The sequence below is a fragment of the Mus caroli genome, unplaced genomic scaffold (assembly GCF_978045245.1).
Source record: "Mus caroli unplaced genomic scaffold, Mus_caroli_1 scaffold_13, whole genome shotgun sequence".
NCBI lineage: Eukaryota > Metazoa > Chordata > Mammalia > Rodentia > Muridae > Mus > Mus caroli.
The window spans coordinates 117411706-117436599 of NW_028227268.1; the positions used below are offsets into that span (position 1 = coordinate 117411706).

At 53.2% G+C, this 24894-nt stretch overlaps 1 protein-coding gene across 8 annotated transcripts in view; it reads left to right on the top strand.

The window, feature by feature from the left end:
• Camk2b (calcium/calmodulin dependent protein kinase II beta) overlaps positions 1-24894 on the top strand; it is a 90527-nt gene that overhangs the window by 44687 nt on the left and 20946 nt on the right. For all 8 annotated transcript variants that reach the window (XM_021178097.3, XM_021178099.3, XM_085829123.1 and 5 more), the window contains exons 3-6: positions 5967-6026; positions 14042-14096; positions 17534-17599; positions 22591-22663. In XM_021178097.3, coding sequence (XP_021033756.1) covers positions 5967-6026; positions 14042-14096; positions 17534-17599; positions 22591-22663 — 254 coding nt within the window. The remainder of the gene's footprint in view (positions 1-5966; positions 6027-14041; positions 14097-17533; positions 17600-22590; positions 22664-24894) is intronic.

Consider the following 24894-nt stretch of genomic DNA (forward strand, 5'->3'; position numbering starts at 1 on the left):
GCCAGCTTGGCGATGAGAGAGCAGGATTGCCAAGCAACATCTCTGCTTCGAAGTGGAGCTGCACCCACGTGTGCACAGAAGGTTCTCTCGTCTGCAGAGGACCCTGGGAGTGGCACATCAGCTGAAGGACAAGTGGACCCTGTGGAGGGAAGATAGTGTCCTCAACGTGCAGCCCCAGAATGCCCACCACCGCTGACGAATTGGGAAATAGTTCAGAGGCCCTCCACTCTGGTGTGGGTGGCAATTCTTAGGGACAACTGCATGCTCCATGCAGGTGGTCAGGGTCCCTTGGGAGCCCTGCTTCCTTTCTTGATGCCAGAGGGGTGGCAGGCAGCTGTGGGACCTGCACACAGATGCCTCTCCTCATGGCTGCCGGCTGGTGCTGTCTGGTTAATTGCTGGTTGTTGTGATGCTTTCTTAAAACAAAACATGTACAGAAAGCCACAGTGAGAGTCACCTCTTTCCACTTCTCTGGCCTGACAGCCTTCAGCTTCGTGTGTGGGCCTGACTGGAAACCCTTGCCATCTCTGGTCCTAGGGATTAGACAGAAGTCCGAGTGTCCTCCTCCAGGGCCCATCTCATTGTCACTTCCACTGTTAGGTGCTTGCTACCTCCCATGACGCCCTTGGAGGGCACCCTTGGAGAACTCCTACCGGAAGGAATCCAGGAGCTCTTCCCGGTCTGCCCAAAGCCCGCGTTGCGCAGACAGAAGCCTTTCCCCTGGGGAACTGCGGGTTGTGTGGGGAGTGGTCTTTGCTCACCCACAAGAGCCACTTGTCTCTCATAAGAACTAGTTAGTCTCTGTCCCTGACCCACTTTCAGCTTCTGTACCAGCTGTGCCCCAAGACTGGGTAGGCAGACCGCACTGCAAGCCTGCATAGCCTAGGCTGACCAGGGCGGGCCTGGGCTAGTTTGTCTCCATTCGAACTAGCCTGGGGAATGTGGCAAAGCTCTGCTCAGGCGGGATTTCACCCGGGTGACAGTCTTCCTTCACAAACCATTCCCCACCCAATCAGCTCCCTGTCTTTGGAAAAATCTAAGATTAGAGTTTCAAGCCTCCCTACTGGCCCTGGGCTAGCTTGCACCGGTCCTTAGATTTGAACTCACTTTTTTGTCTTTCCTGGTACCCACCCAGGTCTACAGGGTGCTGGTGAAGCTACAGCCAGCAGGGCATCCCACAGTCTCCAGGCTGGCAGCTCACTGCTGCAAAGAGTTGGCAATTGGATTCCTTGGCATGCATATGCATGGCCCTTGAGAGTGTGAAATCCTGATGTTCAAGGTCTAGATGGGTGGGACCTGGGATTGAACTGTGTGGTTACCAGACTGGGTTGGGCTGGGCTGGGACACAGGGCATTATGTGAAGTGGCTGTTCTGAGCCCTTTGAGACTTACGATGGCTGACCCCCAGGCCCTGCAGGATGTATGTGGCTGAGAGAGATGAGAAAGAGAGCAAGCTGAGCCAGTTCCTTTGGAACAGGTCTTTCCATGTGCCGAAGGCAAAGACAGCAGGGCCTTGATCCCACTGCAATTGGGAGCACTAGCTAGGCATGTGCCCAGCTCCCTAAGTGATCAGAAGGAGATTCAGGCTGGATGGAGAGCCCTTCTCTGTGGTGGCCTTTGTTGATTTTGAACAGGACCAGCAATGGTGGATGTGGCATCTTTGCTACCCCTTGAATGGGGAGAGACTGAGGCCCCTGCTGGGCCTTGTAACGACCTGCAGTTTCCTGGACACTCAGCCAAAGCCTTATGGGTAATCTGGGTCCCATTGCTGCTCACTGAGGAAGGACAGAATCCTGTGACATGATGTGCCCTGGCCATCAGGAACTTCCAGCTATCTCTCATCCAGTATCCCGCCAGCCACCCCAGGCAGCACAAGCAGACTGACATCCACCTCAGCCAGTGATGCTGCCTTTGGCTTCATGCTCCTAGTAGCTGATTTAGCTCAGGAAGCCATGGTCAGCCATTTCCCAACTTCCTGCCCATGTACGTGAGCAAGGGTGGTTTGAGCAGGGACCCACCACTGTCCCCACTTACAGGGTCCATGTCCCTAGGCCCTTCCTACTTGGAGTGCATATCTCTGAAGTTCCCTCACAGGTCCTGAGTCTCCCTACAGAACGGAGAGGCTCTCAGTGATCACTGGCAACCTCTCTGGGGTGAGGGTAGTGCCCACTGATAAGTGGAGGAAACCCCACGAACCTGCCTGCATCAGGTGTGGGTGTGCCCTCTACACACTCCAGAGTTCAGTCAAGCACAGTCCTTTGGCATCAGACACTGTCATTGTTCCCATCAGGCAAATGAGGGCCAGCACAGGCATATCCGTTATCCCAAGCCATACTGCATGTGAGACTCACACCTGTACAGCTGGCATGAGCTCGGTCCCGGAATTGCAGACGCCCAGGACCACAGGGAGTGAGAGAAGGGAGCCCTCTTGTGAAATTGGACCTTGTATCTTCCTCTTCTTGCCCCTTCTCTGTCCCACCCAGTGTCCTCCCATGACAGCCTGCAGCTGGCAGGGCTGGGAGCCACCCACGCCCCTCCTGTCCCCTGCTTGTTGGCTCCTCTTGCTTGCCACCCCAACCCCCTGGGTTATGAGTCACCTCTGCCAGGGAGCAGGTGCGGGGGGGGGGCTCGAGGGTGGCAAACTGGGGGAGGGGAAGGTAATTGGAGTGGGCAGAGAATCTCTGCCTTCTTATCTCTAGAAAAAAGGGACAGGAAATGAGAGTCACTTGCAGAGACTGACTACAAAATATCACTTCAACTTGTCCTATGAGGCCTGCTACCCTGGCTTCCAGGTGCTGGAAGTCGTTGGAACCACACCCTGAGTGTCTTTGGGATCAAAGGTGGGCCATCCCTCCTGTCCCCAGCCACCAGCTTGCTACCTCTGCCTCTTGGGCATTTTTGGAATTAAACAGGTTATCACCGGTAACACTCGCAGATGGTACCTGTCATGTGACAGATGCTTCGGAAGGGCATGCCACATGCTGTGGCCTAACTGCCAGCACCTTGGGGCAGCCCCTGCTCCTGTCATCTGCAAGGTGATGGACACTAGCCCTGTCACCTGTGTACATAGACTACTTCCATTCCGCTCCCTGAATCCCTAGAGAATCATGCAGTCATGCAAGTCCCCAAAACCTATGAGAGCCTGGAAGGCAGCTTGACCCTTAAGTCATAAACTCTCCTACCCAGGGACTGTACAAGTTTGCATTGGCCCAGTTTGTGCAAGTGAGTGCTTCGGATGGTCTGGGGTCTTACAATGGTTTTCATAAGGCCATGGGGTGAGGGAGGCAGGAAGCCATTCCTCTGGGCCCTTGGCTGCATTGCTTGTCCTCTTGCAGCAGCATTCGCAAGAGGACACAGATCCTTCAGCATGTGGAAGCTGCAGGCTGCAGAGGATGCAGGCCAAGCCTTTGTCACAGCCCTTGAGCACGAACACAAAGCCTTGGCTTTGAGGCTGAACTGGGTCACCTGCTCTGCGGGTGCAGAGGAGCATCCTGTGGCGGCGGGCGGGGGGTGGAGAAGTGGGCTGCCTCATCCCATGTGAGTCACTCAGCATGGGTGTGCAGGCTCTGTTGGAGCTGCTTCGATTCTCAGGTCTCTTGATGGCCTGGACCTTGCTGGTGAGGTCCTCCACACTTGCTACCGAGCTCAGGGGACACCTGAAGTTTGTGTCTGGCAGAGTAGACAACTAAGCAAGCTAGGCCTGCACGGTGAGATCACGGCAGAATCACCTAGAAAAGCTTCCAGGCCTCGGCATCCCCGGGGGTGGCATCTCGGGACACTGCACTATCATTAGAATTCAGGCAGGCGGGTGGATAATTGCAGGCTCCGCTTTAGTAAAAAATTTGAGTAAAATTGTGTTGGGTATTTTTTGTTTTGTTATTTTCTGATAAGTACTTTTATGGGAGTATAGATGAATGCTGTATTCTATCTGAGGGGTGTTCCTCTTCAAGGAGGAAAAAATAGCACATCATTTGCCTGAGATTCCTTAGCCAGCCCCCTGGGGTAGCAGGTGTATAATGCGTGAGTGTGCGTGCACATGTGTGCCACTGCCAAAGTAAACACGCCAGCTCATATACAGCCCCCCATGTGCCCTTTTCTTGTTTGGGGTGCAAATTCTCATCACATTTGAGCCCCTAACACATGATGAGCCACAGGAGCTGTCTCTGAGCTTCCAAACAGAGAGAGACACATGGGGTGCTTCCCCACACCCCCACTTCACCCCCAGCTGTGCCTGCTTGGTCAGATGACACCTCATAGCGGGGCTTGAGTATATTTTGTAAGAGGAGCCAGTGGTTGCTGGAGTGGATGATCTCCTTGAAGGAGTAGGGAGGCCAGGGCTTCTGGTGACACAGTGGGGTGAGGCCTGAGTCCAGGGCGGTAGGAAAGCCCCCTTCCTGGGTTTGTTCCAAGGACATGTCTGTTCTGGGCGTAGCTCCTTGAATAAAGTACAAGTGTGTTTCCACAGTGGTTGGTATCCTAGACCACACTGCCCACCTCAGGCATCGGACCACAGAGAAGACTCGGCCAGGCCTGCCTTTCTGTAGGTGGACAATTTGCCCCAGCACTGGGGGCCAGAGACCCAAACTTGCACACCCCCAAACTGCCTTTTTAAATGGGTGCCTGCAGTCTTCCTTTTCTGTTGGGCCTAGGGAGTTCCCTTGGTGAGAAAGGCACCCCTTTGAGGTTTGGATTGGCATATCCATTATGGGCTCACCATTCTGGGAGGGGCTCAGCACTCAGCAAGAGGTAGGGGTTCTAAATGCCGCTTCCACCCCCTCCCGGTTCTGTTCCAAGCCCCTCCCTTTCTTGGCAGGGAGGCAGCTGCTGTCCTTAGTGCTGAAAAGCCTGCTTTCCCCGCCCCATCTCTCTCTCTCTCTCTCTCTCTCTCTCTCTCTCTCTCTCTCTGCCTGTCTCTGTCTCTCTCTCTATCTGTCTCTGTCTCTCTCTCTGTCTGTCTCTGTCTTTCTTTGTCTCTCTCTCCCTGCCTGTCTCTGTCTCTGTCTCTGTCTCTCTCTCCCTGTCTGTCTCTGTCTCTGTCTCTGTCTCTGTCTCTGTCTCTGTCTCTCTCTCTCTCTCTGTCTCTCTCTCTCTCTCACACACACACACACACACACACACACACACACACACACACACACACTCATGCACATCAGCAGCACTAGTTGGGAAGACAGTGCAGGGGCTGGGTGAGAGCCACAAGCTGCTTCCTTGCTAGCCTGCATTCCACTCAGGCTGTGCCTGTGGCCAGGAGCAGCCCTCCATTCTACACAGGGGTCTTTTGAGGGTGAGGGATTCTATTGCTATGTCTATCGGCTTTTAAAAGCTTTATAGTTCTATCTCTAAGTTGCTCCATCTTTGGGGGCCTTAGGGAAGGACTGCCAGAGGAGCAGTCGGGACTGCTGGCCCTCCAGGAGACGGTGGGTATTCAGCAAGTGAGCTACCGATCAGCACCCCTGAGAACTCAGTGTTCAGATGTGCCATGGCTGGGTATCTCGGAGCCAGATCAAGACCAAGGGGAAACCATGACCTCTGACCTCTGAGGACACGGTCACCACCTGGCAGACACGTTGTTGTACAGACTCCACTACTGCCCAGAAGTGGAATTAGAAGGATAATTAAGTCAGTGTGACACTAACAGACTTCCCGTTCTTCACATGGTTGGAAGCTCTCAGACCAGAGTTATGCTTCTCGCTGCCTTCTGTTTGTCTCTGTCCCAGGTGCCAGTTGTTTATGGTCCTAGGTACCCACAGCCTCCCTCTTCCTTGAAGCTAGCCAGGTGTGTGCTCCAGAGGCCAGGTAGTGGGTGGCCTCCTCTTTTTATCAAATCATCCCTGGATAGCTTATTGTTTGGTGGCTGCCACACACACACACACACACACACATACTCGGGGACCTATCCTGGTGTGCCAGCCATGAGTTCCCGATACTCGGACATGAGGTGATACCTTGCCCTTTTTCTGTTGCCAGATCACCAGAAACTGGAGAGAGAGGCTCGGATCTGCCGCCTGCTGAAGCATTCCAACATTGGTGAGCACTCAGAGGACAGTGGGGTGGGTGGTGCTGAGAATGCCTGCAGAGATAGTTAGAACTCAGAACTGGGGGCCAGGAAGCTGTCCAAGCTTCATACACGCTGTGAGTGTCCGGAGTCAGGACTGCTGGCCCCACCAGTAGGAAGTGGGGAATTCAACAAAAGCCTGTCAGCTCCATCTGCCCATTAGCGAAGATGGGAGCCAAGACAGGATAGTCACAGGATTCTGGCTCCCCTTCCAAGCCTTGGTCCCCAGAAGGCACAGCTGCTCTGCCAGTCAGGCTCCTTCCGAAAGCCCAGACAAATGTTCAAGGAGCTGCAGGGACCAAGGTTATGCTGACCTGGAAAGTTGGCTCAGATGTCCCCGGTCACTCAGTCCCTCCCTGGCAGCCTTGGCAGCTGTTACAAACCCTTGCTATGCACATACCCACAGGAGCCTGTTCCTCTCTCGAACTGAAGGAGGGTCTAGGTGCTCAGATCTTACCCATGCTGAGGGCAACTGGAAAGACTTTGGGTGTGGCTGCAGGTTCAGGGCTGACTGACCTCAGGGGCACTGGAGTTTATGAGGGGGTTCCTGGGCTCTTCCTTCCAAAGTTTCAGTCGTGCCTGGACACAGTCCAAGAGTCTGTTTTAAAGGGCTCCCCGGGGACTGTGAGGAATGACGGGATTGGGAGCCTGGCTTCTACATTCTTCTCCAGAGCACAAGCTGAGATGGAGAGGGAAGGTTAATCTGCTTTGGAAATGTGGGTGTTCTTGCTGCTGCCCTGCTCCCAAGTGCTGGAGAGCCTCGGCTGGCCACCGGCCCAGCCTGATAGCCGCGTGGGGAAAGATATCTCCTTCACGTCTGAGGCTGGATCTCACCACCAGTTGATGGATCCTAGTCTCTTAGTCGCAGAGCTCCATCATCGTTTTTGTTTTTCAAGACAATATCTCACTATGTTGTCTTGGCTGGCCCTGAACTTGCTGGGTCCTTGAATTCATAGAGGTCTACCTACCTCTGTCTCCTCTGCTCTGATTAAAAGTGCCCACCACTGCACCCAACACAGAGCTTATCCTCTTGATAGGCAGGTGCCTGGGCCTGCTCTGGAGAGCTGACTTAGGAAGTCTGGGTAGGCCCAGGAACCTGGGTCTCAGCAGTGACTATAGGACTGCAGGACCATGCCACTGGGTGCCTGCAGCTGAGTACCAAGAGCCTGACACCTCACCACTGCACCTCTTCTTGGAGATCATGGGCGATGACATTCCAATTCAGCGCCATCAGTACCTCTAAGCTTGCTTACCCACTCCCAACTAAGCAGCAACCAAGAGCTAGAACTCATTGTGCCTGTGTTTTCATGAACTGCCTTATTTGGGTGAGTGGATGCCCAGATGTGTTTTATGTTATTTTGTTTAGTTCTTCAATAAGATGTCTCCCAGTAGCCTGATGTGATTCCCAGTGGGTTCTGAGCAGTGACTTGACTCTGGCTTCCTGTGTGGCCTCGGGGGGCGGGGGGGGGGGGAGGGACCATTGGAAGTCCTTGCAGCAGCTTCATTTCAGTCAGATTAGGACCCAAAACCAGAACATTCTAGAAGGCAGACCTGAGACTATGCGGCTCCTGTGGAACCCTCTCTGAGGAGGAGAGGGGGGACTACTAGAGTTACCCCTAGCCTGCCCTTACTCTGCTCACCTCAACCTCACTTCTATACAGAAAGCTGTCCACACGCCACCGTGGGACCATTGGCAAGTGCTGGGAGACAGGTGGGGAGGTGGCTCTGGGTGGGAGTTCAGTCCAGAAGCAGCCTGTGGCAGGCTGATGAGGGATGGGACCCCTCTGTTCTCCATGACAGTGGAGATGCTTCTGCCTGTCTCTCAGGGACCTGGTAGGATGAGGTGACTCAAAATAAAAACTCCCCCTAGGGGAGGCAGCATCAACTACAAAGTTTCTTTTCAGATGCCTTAATCAAGTCCCACTCAGATGCTCTGAGCAGACTTTACTGGTGGAAGGGGACACAAATATCCCCCTTTCATAGAGTGTTTTCACAAGTATGGTATCCACCTGTGCTGCAGAACAAACAACCTCAAAGTCTTTGTCAACCAGCCTGGGTTGTCTGTGCTCTCTCAAGCAACTGAGCCGGCTGGCAGGCCTTACAGAACTTGTGGGACCCTCTGCAAAGTGCCAATGTGCATCCCTGTTTAAAAGTTATTAAGACTTTCACATCAGGGCTAGAGGGGTTGCTCAGTGCTTAAGAGCACTTGCTGCTCTGCGGAGGCCCTGAGTTGGATTCCAACACCCATGTAGTAGTCGGTACACAACCACCTAATGATTCCGGTCCAGGGAGAGCCAATGCCCGATTCTGGCACCAGGTAAATACTTGGCATACATAGATACATGCAGGCAAAGCACTCAGAAATATTTTTAAAGGGTTTAATTTTAAAAATTAATACTTTAAAAAGGATTTCAAAGCAGCATCAGGAACAGGGCCCTCTTGATCAATCCAGGCTCCTCCCCAACTGCAGGCCTAACATCCTGACCTTGCCTAAGGCAATGGTGAATACAGTCTGGGCTGTGTCTATCCAGGGCTTGACTGGAGCCTTGGGATTCATTTCCAAGATGGCTCCTTCTATGATCTCAGTTCCACTCCTTAGGTTTTTCCCCCAGAGCCATGTAAGCATCGTTGTAAATGGCAATAGGGTCCTCCGAAGCAGGTGATCACACACACACACACACACACACACACACACACACACACACAGAGAGAGAGAGAGAGAGACAGAGACAGAGACAGAGAGACAGAGAGACAGAGACAGAGACAGAGACACAGAGAGTGTTAGTGTCCATTGCTGTGAGTTAATCAATAAGTAAGGAGAAATATGTCTTAGCTCACTGCTACAGAGATGTCAGTCCAGGGACTGGAGAGGTGGCTCGGTGGGCAAAGTGCTTATCTCTCACAGGAGACTGAGGCTCAGATCCCCAGCACCCATGTAAAGGCAGGCATGACAAGCAGGCACAATGTCAGCCTACGAGCCCAGTGCTCAGGAGGAGGGGGCAGGCCATGCCAGAGCAAGCTGGCTGGCTGAAGCAGTGTATTCTGGGTTCAAGTGAGAACTCATTAAGGCTGAGAGTAAATGAGGAAGACACCCAGTGTCAACCTCTGACCTCCACATGCACCCACACACATACATGTGCACCCATATGTGTGAACATGCATACACGCATGGACAAAGTCCATGATTTCCTGGCCTGGTTGCTTTGGGCCTTTGGTAGGAGCAAGTGTTAGAGGAGACCTGTTCACCTCACACATGCAGCTGGGGGTCAGAGGACGAGAGGATGGGGGTCTCCACTGACCCAACTCCCTTTCACCAGGCCTCACCCCTTAAATAATCCATCTCTCCATTGTGCCAGGTGCTGGAATAGAGCCTTTGACAGGTGGGCCTTTGGGAGACACTTCCAAACATAATATGCAGAGACAAAACAGAGAAATAGAGACAAAGACAGAAAGAGAAAGTGAAGGACATACTGCCTTTCAAAATTATGATAAAGAAATACGTGACATATTCCTGTGTAGACACAGAGTTCTATGGCATTGACTGTATCTACAGTGCAGTGGGCTCATTGCCTATAGCCAAACCATTTCCTCTTCCCCGTCAGCTCTTCCTCATTAAACAACTCCCCATTCTCCTCCCCCTGTCCCTGGACCCAACATTTTGCTTCTGTGTCTGTGACTGACCAATCTCAAAGCCTCATAGAAATGGAGCCGAGGCATACATGGTCTGTCCTTCCATGACTGTCTGTCCTTCCATGACTGGTTTACTTCACTGAGTGTTGTGCTCTGGGGTCACTTTCTCCTTCTCCTCTTCCTCCTCCTCCCCTTCCTCCTCTTCCTCTTCCTCCTTCTCCTTCTTCTCCTCTTTCTCCTTCTCCTCCCCCCTCTCCTCCTCTTCCCCCTCCTTCTCCTCTTCTTCCCCTTCCCCATCACCTTCTTCCTTCTTCTTTCTTCTACTTTCTTCTTCTTGAGACAGGGTTTCTCTATGTATCCTACAGAACTCTTTCTCCCTCCCCCTCCCCCTCCCCTCCCCCTCCCCCTCTCCCTCTCCCTCTCTCTAGACCAGGCTGGCCTTGAACTCAGAGATCTGCCTCTGCCTCCCAAGTGCTAGAATTAAAGGCATGTTTCATCACACCCAGCTAGAATTTCTTTCTTTTGATGGCTGAATGATATTTTGTTTGTCCATCCATCTCTTGATGGACACTTGGGGCTGCTTCCACCTCTTGGCCATTGTGATTGGTGCTGCTCTGATGGGGTACACAGGTATGAGTCCCTGCCTTCAGTCTGCTGAGTGTACATCTGGGGGCAGCTTTGCTCACATGCGAACCCTGTTTAACCCTTTGAGGAACCACCTCAAAGATCATCACCTTCTGAGGATCTAGTATGTGTCTGTCCTACATACTCTATTTGAAGCCCACAGCCAGGGCGATCAGCTCCCATGGAGAAAATGCACCATAGGATTTAGGATGCATTTTGCCACCACCATGATGAGCAGCTGAGGTTGGAGTCCCGGTTCTACCTGCTGAGCTGTCTCATTGTGAATGAGGCTCGTGGCCTTACCCAGGACCAGCAATAAAATCAGTCCCTCAACTCCCAGATGCCAGATCCCTGGCATCTAGACAGGGCGTGGCCCAGTGTTTGCTCAAGGGTGGCCCAGTCTCCTCCAGAGTGAAAGAGAGGGCTGGGTAGCTCCAGCCCCCCTGAGTGTGGTCCAACCTTTGCAGTGGAGAGGGAGAGGGGGGAGATCTGATTAGGTCACTTGCAATAGCAAGAATCTTTTCCCAGTAGATGCCCCTCTTGGGAAGAGGCCCAACTCATCCCTCTGGGGTGATGAAGAAGAAGGTGATGAACAGAAGAACCTATGTGACCTTGGACCCTGTGCCCCCAACACAGGGTCCGCAGGAGAAGGGGCTTCCAGACTAGGTTGTTACCATCAAGTTAGTATCTGTGATGCTAATCCTTAAGCACAGACAGGTGTAGGCCTCACCTGGATGTGCCCCTGAGCTCAACCACATCCCCAGGAAGGCTCCTGCATTCATTACTCAGCACATGTTTATAAATGCCTGCCTTTTTTGTGCCAGGAGGAGCAGTCCAGGTTGACTTGAGTTGCTTGCAAAAGCTCCAGCCAGGACATCTGAGAGCAAACCCACTACTGATGTCACATACTTGACCTGCAGCAGAGGACCCCTCAAATCTTCTAATGTTCGGGTGCTCCAAGCTCCTTTGCTCTCAGAAGCTACAACCCTAGCTTGGCTTGGGTTCCCTTGAGCCCTGCTGAGCAGAAGGGAAGGGGTCCCCAGCAGTAGGAGGTTCCACAGCAGGACAGGAAGAGGGACATAGCCATCCCCTGAATTCCTTTCCCCTGGGAGACTCAGGTGGGTAGGTTGACTCTGGGTGAGGTCTTCTGCTTGCCACCTGACCCCTACCCTTCCTCCTGGCTGTCCTGGCAAGAAGCTGTATGTGGTGGACCTACCCACCTTACTCTGTATACCAGCCACAAAGTGCCATTTATTTTGTGTCCTTAAATAGATTTTGTCACAATTCTGTCATGTTTTCCTTAGCCTTTTCTGTGAACTCGCAAGTCTGATGTGCTGGTTCAGGTTTCTTTGAAGCCAGTAAAATAAGCACCTGTTTTTAAAATGGTGTCCACATCCCTACTACCTTCATTCCACACAAACAGAACCCCATAGTTCCTTCTGTGGGAGGAAACTGAGTCTTAGAGAGGAAATGGGACACATCTCTTTGGTCAGGATGAGCCAAGTCTCTTTGGTCTCTAGGTAGGTGGGTGAGGACATACAGCCTCCAGCAGTCCTTCCTGGATACCCTAGAAGGCAGTGGGGTAACTCCAAGGGCTAGTTAGGCCTTCTTGGAGCACTGCCTTCAGGGATAGATGGAAGAAGGCCCCCTGGGACTGCTGGGACCCTTGTCTGCTCAGAGTGGCATGTCCCAGAGGGAAGGCAGCTGGGTCATCTCAGACAGGCCACCCTGATTGGCCGCCCCCAGGAGGAAGAAGCCAGAAGAATGTGTCCTGGCTCAGCCTCGGGGTTTTGTTGGCAGCTCCTAGAAGGAGGTTGCCAGCAGGCACCAGGACCTCAGACACAGATCAGCCTGGACAGAGTGGAGGCCCAGGTAGATATAGAGTCTAGGGAGCCAAGTAGAACAGATTTGTCCTCACTAAGAGGCTCTGATAGCCCAGAGAGATAACCAGGATGTGGGTCCCAGAGGATGGGTTGGGGAAGGTCGAGAAAGCTATGCTAGTAAGCTTAGAGCCAGGAAATGGAGGAGAAATATAAGGACCTGCGTCCATAGTGGCTGCTTCTAGGCCACTGCCATGGGTTTCAGAAAACACCCCAGGTCCCTAAGTGGCCTCAGACTCTGAGCCTCAGTCATCTGGTGTTTGTTATACCACAGTGACAACAGTGACAGACATAGGGCTGTGGCTCAGGGATTGCTCACTGTTTCACATAGGAACACAATTTACAGCACCCTACAGACAGGGGGTTCTTCCATTTTACAGAGCTGCAGACTGGGCTCAGGTAAGTGGGGTGTCCCTCCCAATTCACACGGCTACTGTGGTGGCCACAGCAGGTATCCCATTTCCTGTCTCTATTGAGGGCCTGGGGCCTGGTGTGCTAAAGGTATACATGAGGTGAAATGCATCATGGGATTAAGGCGCCTGGAAACCAAGTTGGGGCACAGGACAGATCGGAATTCCTAGGCATGAGGATACTATCAGAATGGCGCCTGGGAAGCCTAGTGCCAGGAAGGAGGGTGCCAGCAGCTAGCTAGAAACTAGGACAGAGAGGAGGGTGCCAGGAGCAGGACTTGTGTGGGCTGTTTCTGCCTGAGGTCCTGGAGTCCTGTGGGACCAGGGAGAAGGTAGCTGCTCTTCACTCTCCAGCCTCGTGGCCCAGTCTTGGGTGGTGGAATACAGCAAGAACTTAAGATCCCAAGAGCACCAAGACCAGGACTAGTCCAGCGCACTCGCTGGAGCCAGACCCCTGCTCCCACAGACTCACTGTAGGCTGTGTGCCCTCTGCTGCTTGGCAACCTCTCTGCTGCCGATCCCTTTTCTGCAGCCTGCAGGGGTGGTTGGTGAGCAAGGTGCTCAGAACAGCCCTGGCATGCATTGCTGTTCTAGCAAAGGGCAGGATCTGCAGGTGGGAGAGCAGGGCCCGAGTGACTCATTCCTAGAAAATCTTTACTGCTTGGTGCAGAGTACAGCCCCAAGCCGAGACCTGGCAGCTCCCTCCCACCATCGCCATCATTCCTCAGAGCCCATCAGCCCCAGCCCAGTCCAGACAGAACTGAATACAAGTTCAGCAACTGGTATGGTAAGAGGGCCAGAGAGAGGGAGACTATTGGATCCCACTGGCCAAAAGGAGACAGAAGTCAAGGTCTGAGCCTCTGAAATATACCTCACCTGGTAATCCTTCTCAGTGGAGGCCCTGTCCTGCTGAGGACAGGAAAATCGGTTTGTTTCCTACAGAAACCTCTCCCATGAAGACATGGCTCCTGTTAGGGCTCAGCAGTGAGCCTTTGCTGTGTTTCCCCATGGTAGGGGAAATAGGAGAACAGAAAGGGGCCAGTGGAAGGGCAAGGTGCTGCCTAGAGCTCCATGGTGCTCCCTCAGGGCTCTATGGTGCTCCCTCAGGGCTCTGTGGTTCTCCCTCAGGGCTCTATGGTGCTCCCTCAGGGCTCTATGGTGCTCCCTCAGGGCTCTGTGGTTCTCCCTCAGAGCTCTATGGTGCTCCCTCAGGGCTCCGTGATGTTCCCTCTGGCTCAGCATGCAGCACCTCAAGTCAGCTCATATCTTCCCCCAGACCCAGGCAGCCTCCTTGTCTTGGGAGAGACCCTGTGGGCCACAGAGACAGGTTCCCTGCCCCAGGCGTGCAGCACTGGTGCTGGGTGGGCCCTGACAGGGTGGCAGTGGGCAGTAGGGAATATCCTGGGCTACCTCCTGCTCCTCATGACTTCTCTGTCCCTGCAGTACGCCTCCATGACAGCATCTCTGAAGAGGGCTTCCACTACCTGGTCTTTGATCTGTAAGTGCCAAATCCAAGGACCCTCACCTTTCTTTCACTCCCAGCATGGGGCCCACAGCCTCCTCAGATTCAGGAGCAGGCCTGTCCCCACATCAGGACACTCCGAATGCACCTCTGCAGGGGTCACCTCATTCCCAGCCACATGCAGCCTAGCCAGCGCTGATGTGGCTGTGCACGGGTTTTTACCCAGTCTGAGTGTGACATGCTGAGGACGCCAACTGTGCAGAAAGCCTGTCAGTTGGGGCAGTAGAGGGAAGACTAGGGAGAGCAGCCATTCACCTCCCTCCCTTCTGAGGCCTGCCATGCTGGGTTGGGGGCACAGCTAGCTGATGTGAGCATGCGTGTTTGTAAGGTGGAAGGATGCATGTGCACGCATATGTGTAGAGCTTAGAGCAAGCACAGAGATGCTTTGTGTAAAGTCCATGAGTGTACGTGCATGTCTGTTTTCAAAGTGTGACTGGGTGTGTTTTGGAGATACAGGCCTCTGTGTGTGTGTGAGTGTGCTTGCATGAGTGTGTGTGTGTGTGTGTGTGTGTGTGTGTGTGTGTCTGTGTGTGCTGTAGCTGAGTGAGAAGGCGTTCGGGGCCAACTCCGCCTCTCACTTCCTGCCGGATTTAGAAGCGATGATCTCATCTCCCTTTACTCTTGGCAGCCCCTGCTAAGCAGCACTATATTTAGCTGTCTGTGAATCAGGGCTGCTGCAGGACCCTGGGCTGGGTGGGGGCCCAGGGGCTTTGGTTTGTCCTGGTGGCCTCCAGACTGCACAGCCAGGGAAACCTGGCTCTGGTACCGTTACCATGGTTACCCCATGCCCTCTGGCTGCCCTTGAGCAACAGGCTGAATGGGAACAGGAGGAGCCTTCCTAGGGCCACCTCTCAGCCCTTCCTCCCTCAAACAGCCTGACAGATGTCTGGGCCATTGGGCATGCAGGCCTTAGCATTCTCTGCCTTGTAGCATCTTCTGGTGAAGAGCTAGGCTGCCCCTGCATGGGCTTTGTTTACTTCTCAGCTACCCCTGTGTGTCCCACAAGACCCTGCCTAGAGTGATCTGTTAGATAACAGGCCGCAGTCTGATTGAATCTGTGCTGAGACACCAGTCCTGTGGCTTGAGGTGGGGTGGGTTCACTTTCCCCCTGTGTGCCTCAAAATCACTTTTACCACCCTTCTTCTCAAGAAACAGAGGCCTGTGGGCTGAGGGTGGTCATGCCCAGGGCCCCTGATGACCAATGGATGGCTGCACTTGTTTCAGGAGCCAAGAAGGAAAGAGAGGGTGGGGGAGGGAGGGATGTGTATATGTGACACATTTATCTCTCAGACCTCTCAACACATGCCAGGCAGACAGCTGCAGGGAGAGACTGAGGAGGTGGGTCTGGACCCCCCATCCCTCCAGAGCCTCCAGGGTTGCAGGTTCTGAGGTGGTTTGGTAGCCCCCCAGCAGGCCTCAAGGCCTTGTCAGCTGAGAGCCCTGCAGGTCTGGGGAGGTGGCTGATACACACCATGGAAGTTACAGAGCAGGGCTTCCAACAGTGACTGCACATCTCCCCCATGGCACCCAGCTCAGTAGAGGCCCAGCTTCCTGTCCCGTGACTCTGGACCAAGAGATGACCCTGGTGTCCACACACCAACGCACCAGTGCCTGAACACATGCAGTAACTCAGGGAGCCTGGCCCTGGCACAGATCTGGCAAACCAAGGATATCCTTTGAACTACAGTTCTGCACCAAGATACATTGGCCTTACACCATTTTTTCTGCCCAGATTTGAGTTTTCAAAGCCTGGTTCAAGAATTTTCTTTTGTGTAGAGGCTCAAACTGTCGATCACACAGCACTGGGGATAACAGCCCCTTACATGGGCTACTGCTGGACAGACTCTCCTGGTCCACATATGTGTAAACCACACATTTACAGTGTTGCTTTGCCATGGGCATTTGATGTATGGAGACAGAGACAAAGGGCAGGAGGGTGTGTGGGTAGAGTACACTACCTATGTTGTCTATGGTCTCATGGGGACAGGAATTCAAGTCTTTCAAGCCCTCAGCCCACCATGGAGGCCAGATACAGGCAATAAATCCACTCTGTGATGCCTCAGATCTGGCTCAAGAGAGCAGAGCATTGAATAGGGGGAGCCAGATAGTCTCAGACCTAGGATTAAGGTTCACAAAGCTGAGTGTAACCCTGGGAAGCCCTGGCTCAGCAAACTCATGTGCTTACATAGGTGTGAAGCCCACTTAGGTGTAAAGAAACTCAATTTTCTCAGGAAACAGGTGTGAAGAAGGAAACATTCCATGATGGTGAATGAGTATGCCTTTGATAAGTTGTCACTATTGGTGTGTGTGTGTAAGGATGGAGATGATGGTAATGATGGAATAGTGATGGTAGTCATGATGGTGAGATGGTAGCAGCGATGACAATGGTGAAGGTAACAGTAGCACTGGTGGCTGTAGCAATGATGAGGTGTTAGTGATGATGGCAGCTATGGTGATGGTCATGGTGATATAATGAAGATGACATGAGAACAGTGATGGAGGAAGTGACGGTGATGGTGATGACTGTGGTGACCATGGTGACAGTGATGGTGATGACTGTGGTGGTCATGGTGACAGTGATGGTGGTGGCTATGGTGGCCATGGTGATGGTGATGGTGATGACTGTGGTGGTCATGGTGGTGGTGATGACTGTGGTGGCCATAGTGGTGATGATGGTGGTGGGTGTGGTGGTCATGGTGATGCTGATGGTGATGACTGTGGTGTTCATGGTGGTAGTGATGGTAATTAATGACTGTGGTGGTCATGGTGGCAGTGGTGGCAATGACTGTGGTGGTCATGATGGCAGTGGTGGTGATTACTGTGGTGGTCATTGTGATGGTGGTGACTGTGGTGGCCATGGTCATGGTGATGGTGATAAATGTGGTGGTGGTGATGACTGTGGTGGTCATGGTGATGGTGATGGCAATGACTGTGGTGGCCATGATGGTGATGGCAGTAGTGGCTGTGGTGGTCATGGTGACAGTGATGACAATGACTGTGGTGGTCATGGTGGCGGTGACGGCAATGACTGTGGTGATCATGGTGATGGTGGTGACTGTGGTGGCCATGGTGATGGTGATGGCAATGATTGTGATGGTGATGATTGTGGTGGTCATGGTGATGGTGATGACTGTGGTGGCCATGGTGGTGGTGATGGCAATGATTGTGGTGGTCATGGAGTAATGGTGGTGACTGTGGTGGTCATGGTGATGGTGATGACTGTGGTGGCCATGGTGGTGGTGATGGCAATGATTGTGGTGGTCATGGTGATGACTGTGGTGGTTATGGTGGCAGTGCTGGTGTGACAGTGGTCACAGTGGTGGCAGTGGTGATGATAGATAATGGTGGTGACAGTGATGGGTTATCAGGTGATGAGGATCTCCAGGGTCGGTGACCATGTGCTTCCCTTGTAGGGTCACTGGTGGGGAGCTCTTTGAAGACATCGTGGCAAGAGAGTACTACAGTGAGGCTGATGCCAGGTGGGTGTAGAGCTTCACGCCATGCTTCCCTTTCCTAACCTTTGGCTCTTTCCTCATTAGTGCCACGCCTGCCCCTTCTGTAACCCACGTTTGTCTTGTGTGTCACTGTCATTTCCATAGTCCCTCAGAGGTCAGCTGAGTAAGAGTGTCAACACAGAGGTGTGGGCCGGGTAGGGGGCCGCCCAGCCTGCACATAGAGAGGCTCCCTTCTTGGAATGGTAAAGGGGAGGTGCCCTGGGCGCCATCCTGCTTTTCTCTTGGGCATCCCATCCACAGTCCATTAGCTTCCCACTGATAAGCACGCAATGTGACTTTCTAAGAAAGACAGGCCAGGAACCAATCCCCATGCACTGTGACCTCCCAGAGCCACTGTGGGCCCGACCAGTCCAAGCACACTGTACTGGTACCTCTGCTAGAAAAGCCACCGCTGGTTCTCCTCGAAAAGCTCCTGAACGAGTGTCCACCTCGCTCCAGGGCAGTGGGAAGAGGCCAGGGACACATGAAACCTTAGTTCAGGGCCAAGGGGCCATTTGTATTCCCAGCCAGGATGCCAGTCAGAGGACTGAGCCCTGGGTCCTTGGGTCTCTGGTGTGCAGGTGAGTGGAGGAACTAGGATTCTACCCAGGTCTAGATTCTTCATGGTTGTTTGGGTAGTCTCTCTCTAGGCCAGTCTTTGCCAGGGCAGTGGAGGGTGATGACCCAGAGAGGCCTGTGTATGACACGGTGCTAGGGACCAGACTGAAGGGTGTCAGCTGAGGCAAGGATGGATCTGTCTCTGGAAAGGCTCCTGGGGCCCATGTCAGGTGCTATCCTGACTGTGTCTTATCTCAGGGATGGCTGTGGGTGGTCACTCCCTGGGTCACTCTCTGCTTGTGGGCCCTGTCTACCACTGCTTGGCCGCAGAGATAGTTATGCATTTAAAGGCAGGGACAGAGGGATGCGGGGGTCCTTTCCAAGGAGTCAAGTTATGGGTGGTATTAAATTTTCTATCTTGTCTATTTTAACGAGTATGCATTATATCTCCAATTGAGAAAAATGAATATTACTTACATGAGCAGTATGTAACATGATCCTTCACTAGGAGAAAGTCTTGCTTTTCACTGCAGGCCCGAGTCCCTGTGGGGAGCCATGAACATCCTGGCTCATCGTGGCCTCTTAGGTCTTCCCCATGAAGCCAGGCAGCAGAGGCCAAGCCATAGAGAAGGACAGGGTGGGACAAGCATGTGTCCCCAATTCTCAGTCTCAGGAAACTAAGGGCACTGAATCATTTCAAAGACTGCCCTTGGAAAAACGTTCTGTTTAGCAAAACATCTTAGAAAAGGTCTGTCCTGTTGACCAGAGGAAAATGTATTTATTTTTCTTTATATTCTACTTAAAGAGACACAGAAAGAGAGAGGGAGTCCCTTTCCCTGACCTGCAATGATAGGTCACTAGGCTGGGAAGCCACACCCTTGCCAAGGAACCTGTGTGTGTGTGTGTGTGTGTGTGTGTGTGTGTGTGTGTGTGGTGTGTGTGGTGGTGGGGGAATATGATAATCCTCTCGCCTTATCAAAGTTTTCCAGCCTAGGCCCTCCTCTATTCCCATAACCCCATGTGGCGTGGGGTTCCCTGTAAGCTTTGTCCTCCAACCTAGGGGACTGCTTCTACCACTGGGGTCAGGGCTCACCTCAAGAACACAGGCCTGGTATCCCTCCAGGGTCACATACTGGCTCCAGCCTCAGTCTATCTCTGAAAGGTCCGCAGCGCCCTCTGGTGGCTCTAAGGTGCCTGGCCTATATCAAACCCTCCAGCCCCATTTCTGGACCTTCTTGCTACAGGCAATGGAGAAATAGGGTAGGCAATCCTGTCAAGACCTGTTGGGTCCAGGAGGGCTCAAGCCGGGGAGTGGCCGAGTCCCACGCTCTTAGCCTATTCGGGTCATAGGAACCTGTAGGCTGAGGGAGGAAAGTAGCTCCGTGTCCTTGCCAGGCACCTCCATGCCTTCCCAGAGGACAGGAGCCCCTGCCGCTTCCCAGGGAAATGCTATGTAGAGAGTGTCTCAAGTGTTTAAGGTTTCCTGGACCTATCCCTGGCCAAGCAGACATGGGCTTTGTCTCTCCGGTATTTAGGGATCCAAGGGAGGTGCATGCTCAGTAGTCAGACTGTGAGGAAAGGCGGGAAGCTTGAGTCCTGAGAAACACGGAGAGCACACGCCGAATCTCCATGAAGAGGCTACACCCCACTTGTATGACAGCCCCTGGACCTAGGGGCTGGTACTCTGTGGTCCAGGCTTCTTTCTCAATGGGGCTGTTCCCTACCCTGAGGAGGGAGAACACACAGCCAGGATTCAGATCCCTGCGGCCTGTTGGCTGGACCTTTCTGCTTCTGCTTCAGGCTTTGGTGCCTAATGAGGAGTCTGATTGGGTTGCCCCTGCGGGTTGTTACTGCACAGCCATTGACCCACCCCACGGTGGATCCCAACACTGACTATAGGAAAAATTTGAGCTCAAGTTGAGAGAAAGCACCTGAGAGATGAGCTGACACCATCTGGCCAGACAGTGAAAGCAGATCCCTAATACCAAGAGCAGGAAGGCAGACCAGAGGGGCTTTTCTGAACCCATTTCTGTCTAAGGAAGCTGGAGATTCCTTTTAGAGAGACGCAGGGCTTTTAGTTTGGAGCTTGTGGGGGAAACTTAGAGGTGGCTAAGTCCTTTTACAAACCAAGGAAAACAAAGTTTGGAACACAGATGTATTCTTGCAAGTCTCAGAAGCCAGGCACGGCAGCATGTACCCGTGGTCCTAGCCACTGTGATGCTGACCAGGTCTCAAGCTGAGAATCATGTCAGGAGCTAGCCAGTGTCCACAATGCTGCCTGATGGGGATTCAGGCCACAGAGTGACTCCCAAAGTAAGACACTAAGACAGTATTGATGCCCTGGTGATGGAGGTAGCATGGGCCACAGCAGCGTGAGAGAAAAGTCCCTAAAGAGAGTTCCCTGAGCCGCTATTCTCTGGCTGGGTAAGTGCCCTAGCTTGCCACAGGTCCCTGTTGTCACTTTCCCTCCTACAGCTTGGCACCACGTTCTCTTGGAGAGCCTTGTCTTGCCCACCAGCTTATTCTGTAGTACTAGTGACCCTCTCAGGGTGGCTGTGGCAGCCATGAGGAACTTCCACCTGTGTGAGGACCAGCCTATGCCAGAAAGGGAAGCTCACTAGCCCAGCAGCATGGGCTGGAGCCTCTGGGCACCAAAAGAGGCTTCCTAGTAGGCCCAGCGGCACCAGGAAGGATGCCTGAGGGACAGGAGGGCAGAAAAGTGTGTACTGCTAGGCACATGCTGACGGTGTTATCATGGAGGGTAAGACCTCAGGGCCTTGCCTTAGAGCCTTCGCTGGACTTGAAATGGGCTCTCTGAAAACTGTGCCTGAGGAAGGTGCCAACTCTGCCCCTCAGCATTCTCTCAGTGCATGGAGCAGGCTGGACCCATGTGGTGGCATAGGCAGATGGCACTTCCCAGTGACCGTGGCTGCACATAGATCAATCCTTTGGAAGAATGTCCCAGATCGAAGGGAGATCAGCCAACTGGGGGCTATGCAGACCACAGACGCGGCTGGAGACCGATAGTCTGTGGCTCTAATTTTCTCTAAATAGGGCCACAGGACCCTCTCCATTCATATAGTCTGAGAGGCCCGTTGGCCATTGGCCAACTCAGTATAGGCCCTTTGCACCCGGCAGGGCTGGGGAAAATATCTTGAACTTACAGCTGTGCCCCGTTGGTTCCGGTGTATGTGGGTTTGGCCTATGGGAAGACTGAACTCTGCTCACCTGGCGGAGACATTCTGTGTCCAGTCCTACAGGCCTTGCCATGAACACAGTTGTCCCCTATCCTGCATGGGACTGGGCATCACCCTGAGTGACAAGTGCTGGACTCTCTTGGGGACAAAGATAAGGTATGGTGCCAGGCAGAATAGAATGTCATGAGAAATGGCAGTTTCTTATGGTGACACAGGAAAGGGGCCAAGGTGGACCCTGGGAGAAAGCTGGGAAGACAGGGTTTCAAGGCCCCCATGCAGGCGAGGGGTGGTAACATACTGGAAGATTGCCTCCCACAAGTTGGACTTGGTTCTTTCTGAACTCACAAACCTCAGGTTCATATCCATCAGATGTCAAGGGTGAGCTTCGTGTGAATATCGTTCACAGTGCCGTGCTGGTCATGTCCCCATGGGGCCAGACGTGGGGGTGAGGGGGTACTGTTTGAGAAGGGTGGTTTTCATACCCCAGGGAAGCCAACCTTTGGTCACACCACTGTCTCTAGGGTGAGGTCCCATGTGACTCATATCTGGCTCCAGGGGCTGCTAGGCTACAGAACCTCTGCATCCTTGGGGCTGGTGGCCCTGAGCCTGTTGTGTGGAAGGACAGGAAGGACCCGGGACTGCCACCAATAGAACAGAGGGGACACCTGTGCTCAAGCTGTCCCCTGGCCAGCGAGGCACCCTGCCCAATAGATGTCTTCACATGGATAAGGCTGGACTGGTGGATACCCAGGCACCGTATCTACTGAGATGCAGAAGCAGTAATGCAGTGTTGCCACTTCAAAGCAGGCAGGCTTATCCACATACCTGGCGCCCATGCTCCTGCCCACAGCCCTCACTTACAACAGGCATCTCTACCCACAGCTTATGGTCCGTTTAGCCTAACTCAGCCCAGGTAAGCAGGAAACCAGAGTGTCCCTTCAGAGTTACTGCTGTGGATCCGGTTCTGATTTCTAAGCACAGTTGGGCCCAGCAGGGGAGGCAGAGCAAGGACTAGAAGAGCTGGCCTTGGGGCTGAGGAAGGACTTCCTTGTAGCCAGCATCTCCTTCTGCCATGGTTTCCCTCATCATCCTTGCCCCCTCCAGCCTGGAGATTGAACCCCAGTCTCCCACAGCACTCCTGCCTTCCCCATGCTTCCTTTGCTGCTCCCCTCCCTGGCCACCCCAGGACCACGCAACTAACTTGTCTGCTGTTTGCTATAGTCACTGCATCCAGCAGATCCTGGAAGCTGTTCTCCATTGTCATCAAATGGGGGTCGTCCACAGAGACCTCAAGGTGAGTTTCTTCTCTGCTCTGTGACAGGTTGTTACCCACACCTACCGACCATGTAAAATGAGGTGTGGAGTACGAGGGAGAGGTGTGTGTGGAAGGTGTGTGTGCATACTATGTGCTTGCACAAAAAAGTGTGAGTGCATGTGTGTTTGTGTCTGGGCAAAGCCATGTGCACATGTGTGTACATAGAGGCATGAGTGCATGCGTAAATAGCTGGGTGTGTACATGCAGGTGTGTGCACAGATGACATGTAGCCGCACAGTTACAACCCAGCATCCCCATCACTTCTGGAACCGTCCAGTTAACTGAGGTACACTCAGATTCTCACTTTCTAGTCCCCTGCCAAGATGGAGCTCTCAAGGCTCCGGATGTGGGTGGGGAGAGCAGGAGCAGACAGGCTTAGCCAACTCCTCTCAGATCTCTCTTTCCAATTCTATGATGCCCACAGCTAGACTATGGGATCTAGGTTCTGTTCAAAAGAAAATCTGTCGCTCGGTGTGATGGCTCATCCCTTTAATTCCAGTGCCTAGGAAACTGAGGCAAGAGGGTCAGGGGTTCAAGGATAGCCTAGGGTACATAGCACTGAGGGCAGCCAAGTTACATGAGACCCTGCCTCATGAGAAAACAACTAATGGCTCTGAGCTTTCTATAGACCCCATCCCCCACCCCCTTCTTGCTTGTAACCTCTACTTTTCCAAGGTCTGCTTCAGCCGCTTGCTGAATCCACCTGTTTGGGGACACTATAGATGCCAGTCCTGGCCTGAATGTCTTTAAGGCCGACCTTCCCCTGAGCCTCAGTGCTAACTGGGGTGATCACTCCTTTCTTAGGCCATAGGCTAGGGATCAGTCTTTGCTGCTGTTCTGGGAAGGGTATCACACAGAGTAGGATGTCCCCTCTATCTCACCATGTGTCCTTGTTTCCTTGAGCACCCTGCTCTGTTTTATCTGGGCTAGCGGTGCACAAGACCCCTGAGACAAGGGGGTCTTTGTCACTAATTAAATGAGGTGCGGGCACTACACTTGCAGAGAGTTACCACAGAAGCTAAGGCAGAGAAGTATGTGTTCCCTACATCTCCAGGTCTGGGCAAACAAGATCTTCCTTTTGAGAAAATGGAGCGCCCCTCCTTTCCTGGAGGAGGTCCCACCATCTTGATGAGGCAGACCCACAGATGACACAGTGCTAGGTTGAAGCTACACAGTCAGGACAAGGCAGGAGAGAGCATGTGTAGGCCATGTCTCAGAGAGTGGTTGTGAAGGAGCCAGAGTACAGCTCAGCCTCTGCGGCCTGACTGCTGCCTCCTCCAAGGTCCCAGACTTTCCTGCCTTGCGCCTTCTAGAGCTCCCACGTGATTGACACATTTCCAGTGCAGGAGCAGAGAGCCCGGGGCCCCTGCCATGCTCACAATGGCTAAGTGAAAATGGGCAAGGCTGGGCGTGAACCCTGCCTATCACCAGAGGGGAGGGAGTTTTAGGAGATCTGTAGCCTTGGGCTTGCTGACTTCACACTCACAGCTCGAGTACTTGTGAAGCTCTGGTCTGCCGTGGGCCCGGAGACCCAACTCAGGAAGCTTGTGTCTTTCTGTGTAGGTGGGCAGGCATACTTGGGTTCCAGGAATCACATTAAGCCATGTAAAGTCTCTGAGATGGATAACAAAGCAGGCCATGGCAGTCCATGGTCCCAGAGGTGAGGCACCTCTGTGCTGAGAGCTGAAGAGTCCCCTGGTGGTCAGAAGCCAGGAACTTCCTGATTGGTGCCCAGAGCTGCCGGGACACGCTGCTGGGGTTACAGGTTAGACAGAAAGGCCAGGGAAAGCAAATTGCAGAGGGGTCTCTTAGGCCTTCAACAACTCAGAGACAACAGCCTCTCTGGCCACTTCTTCAGGACAAAACAAATATCCCTGCAGCTGAACCAGGAATGATTGTCCATGAGGACGCTTTCCCCACTTGTGGATGCACAGGACTAAGCGACCGTGGCTCCTTCCTGTCCCGTGTAGTAGTGCTGACTGGAGCTGAGTGGGGCTTAGGTGTTCCTCCATGTCCTGTGAAGAACACTGCCCAAGTCCCTAGACTCTCCACCATGTCAGAAAGGAGAGGGGCAAGACTGACCTCTATCAGTGGGGCAGCCCTGCAGGCCAACGATGGAGCTGTTGTGTTGTCTGTGAGGGAGAACTGGAGATTTTGTTCTCATTTTAGGAAGCAAGGTACCCAAGTTCAAACTGAGAGCTAACTTCCCT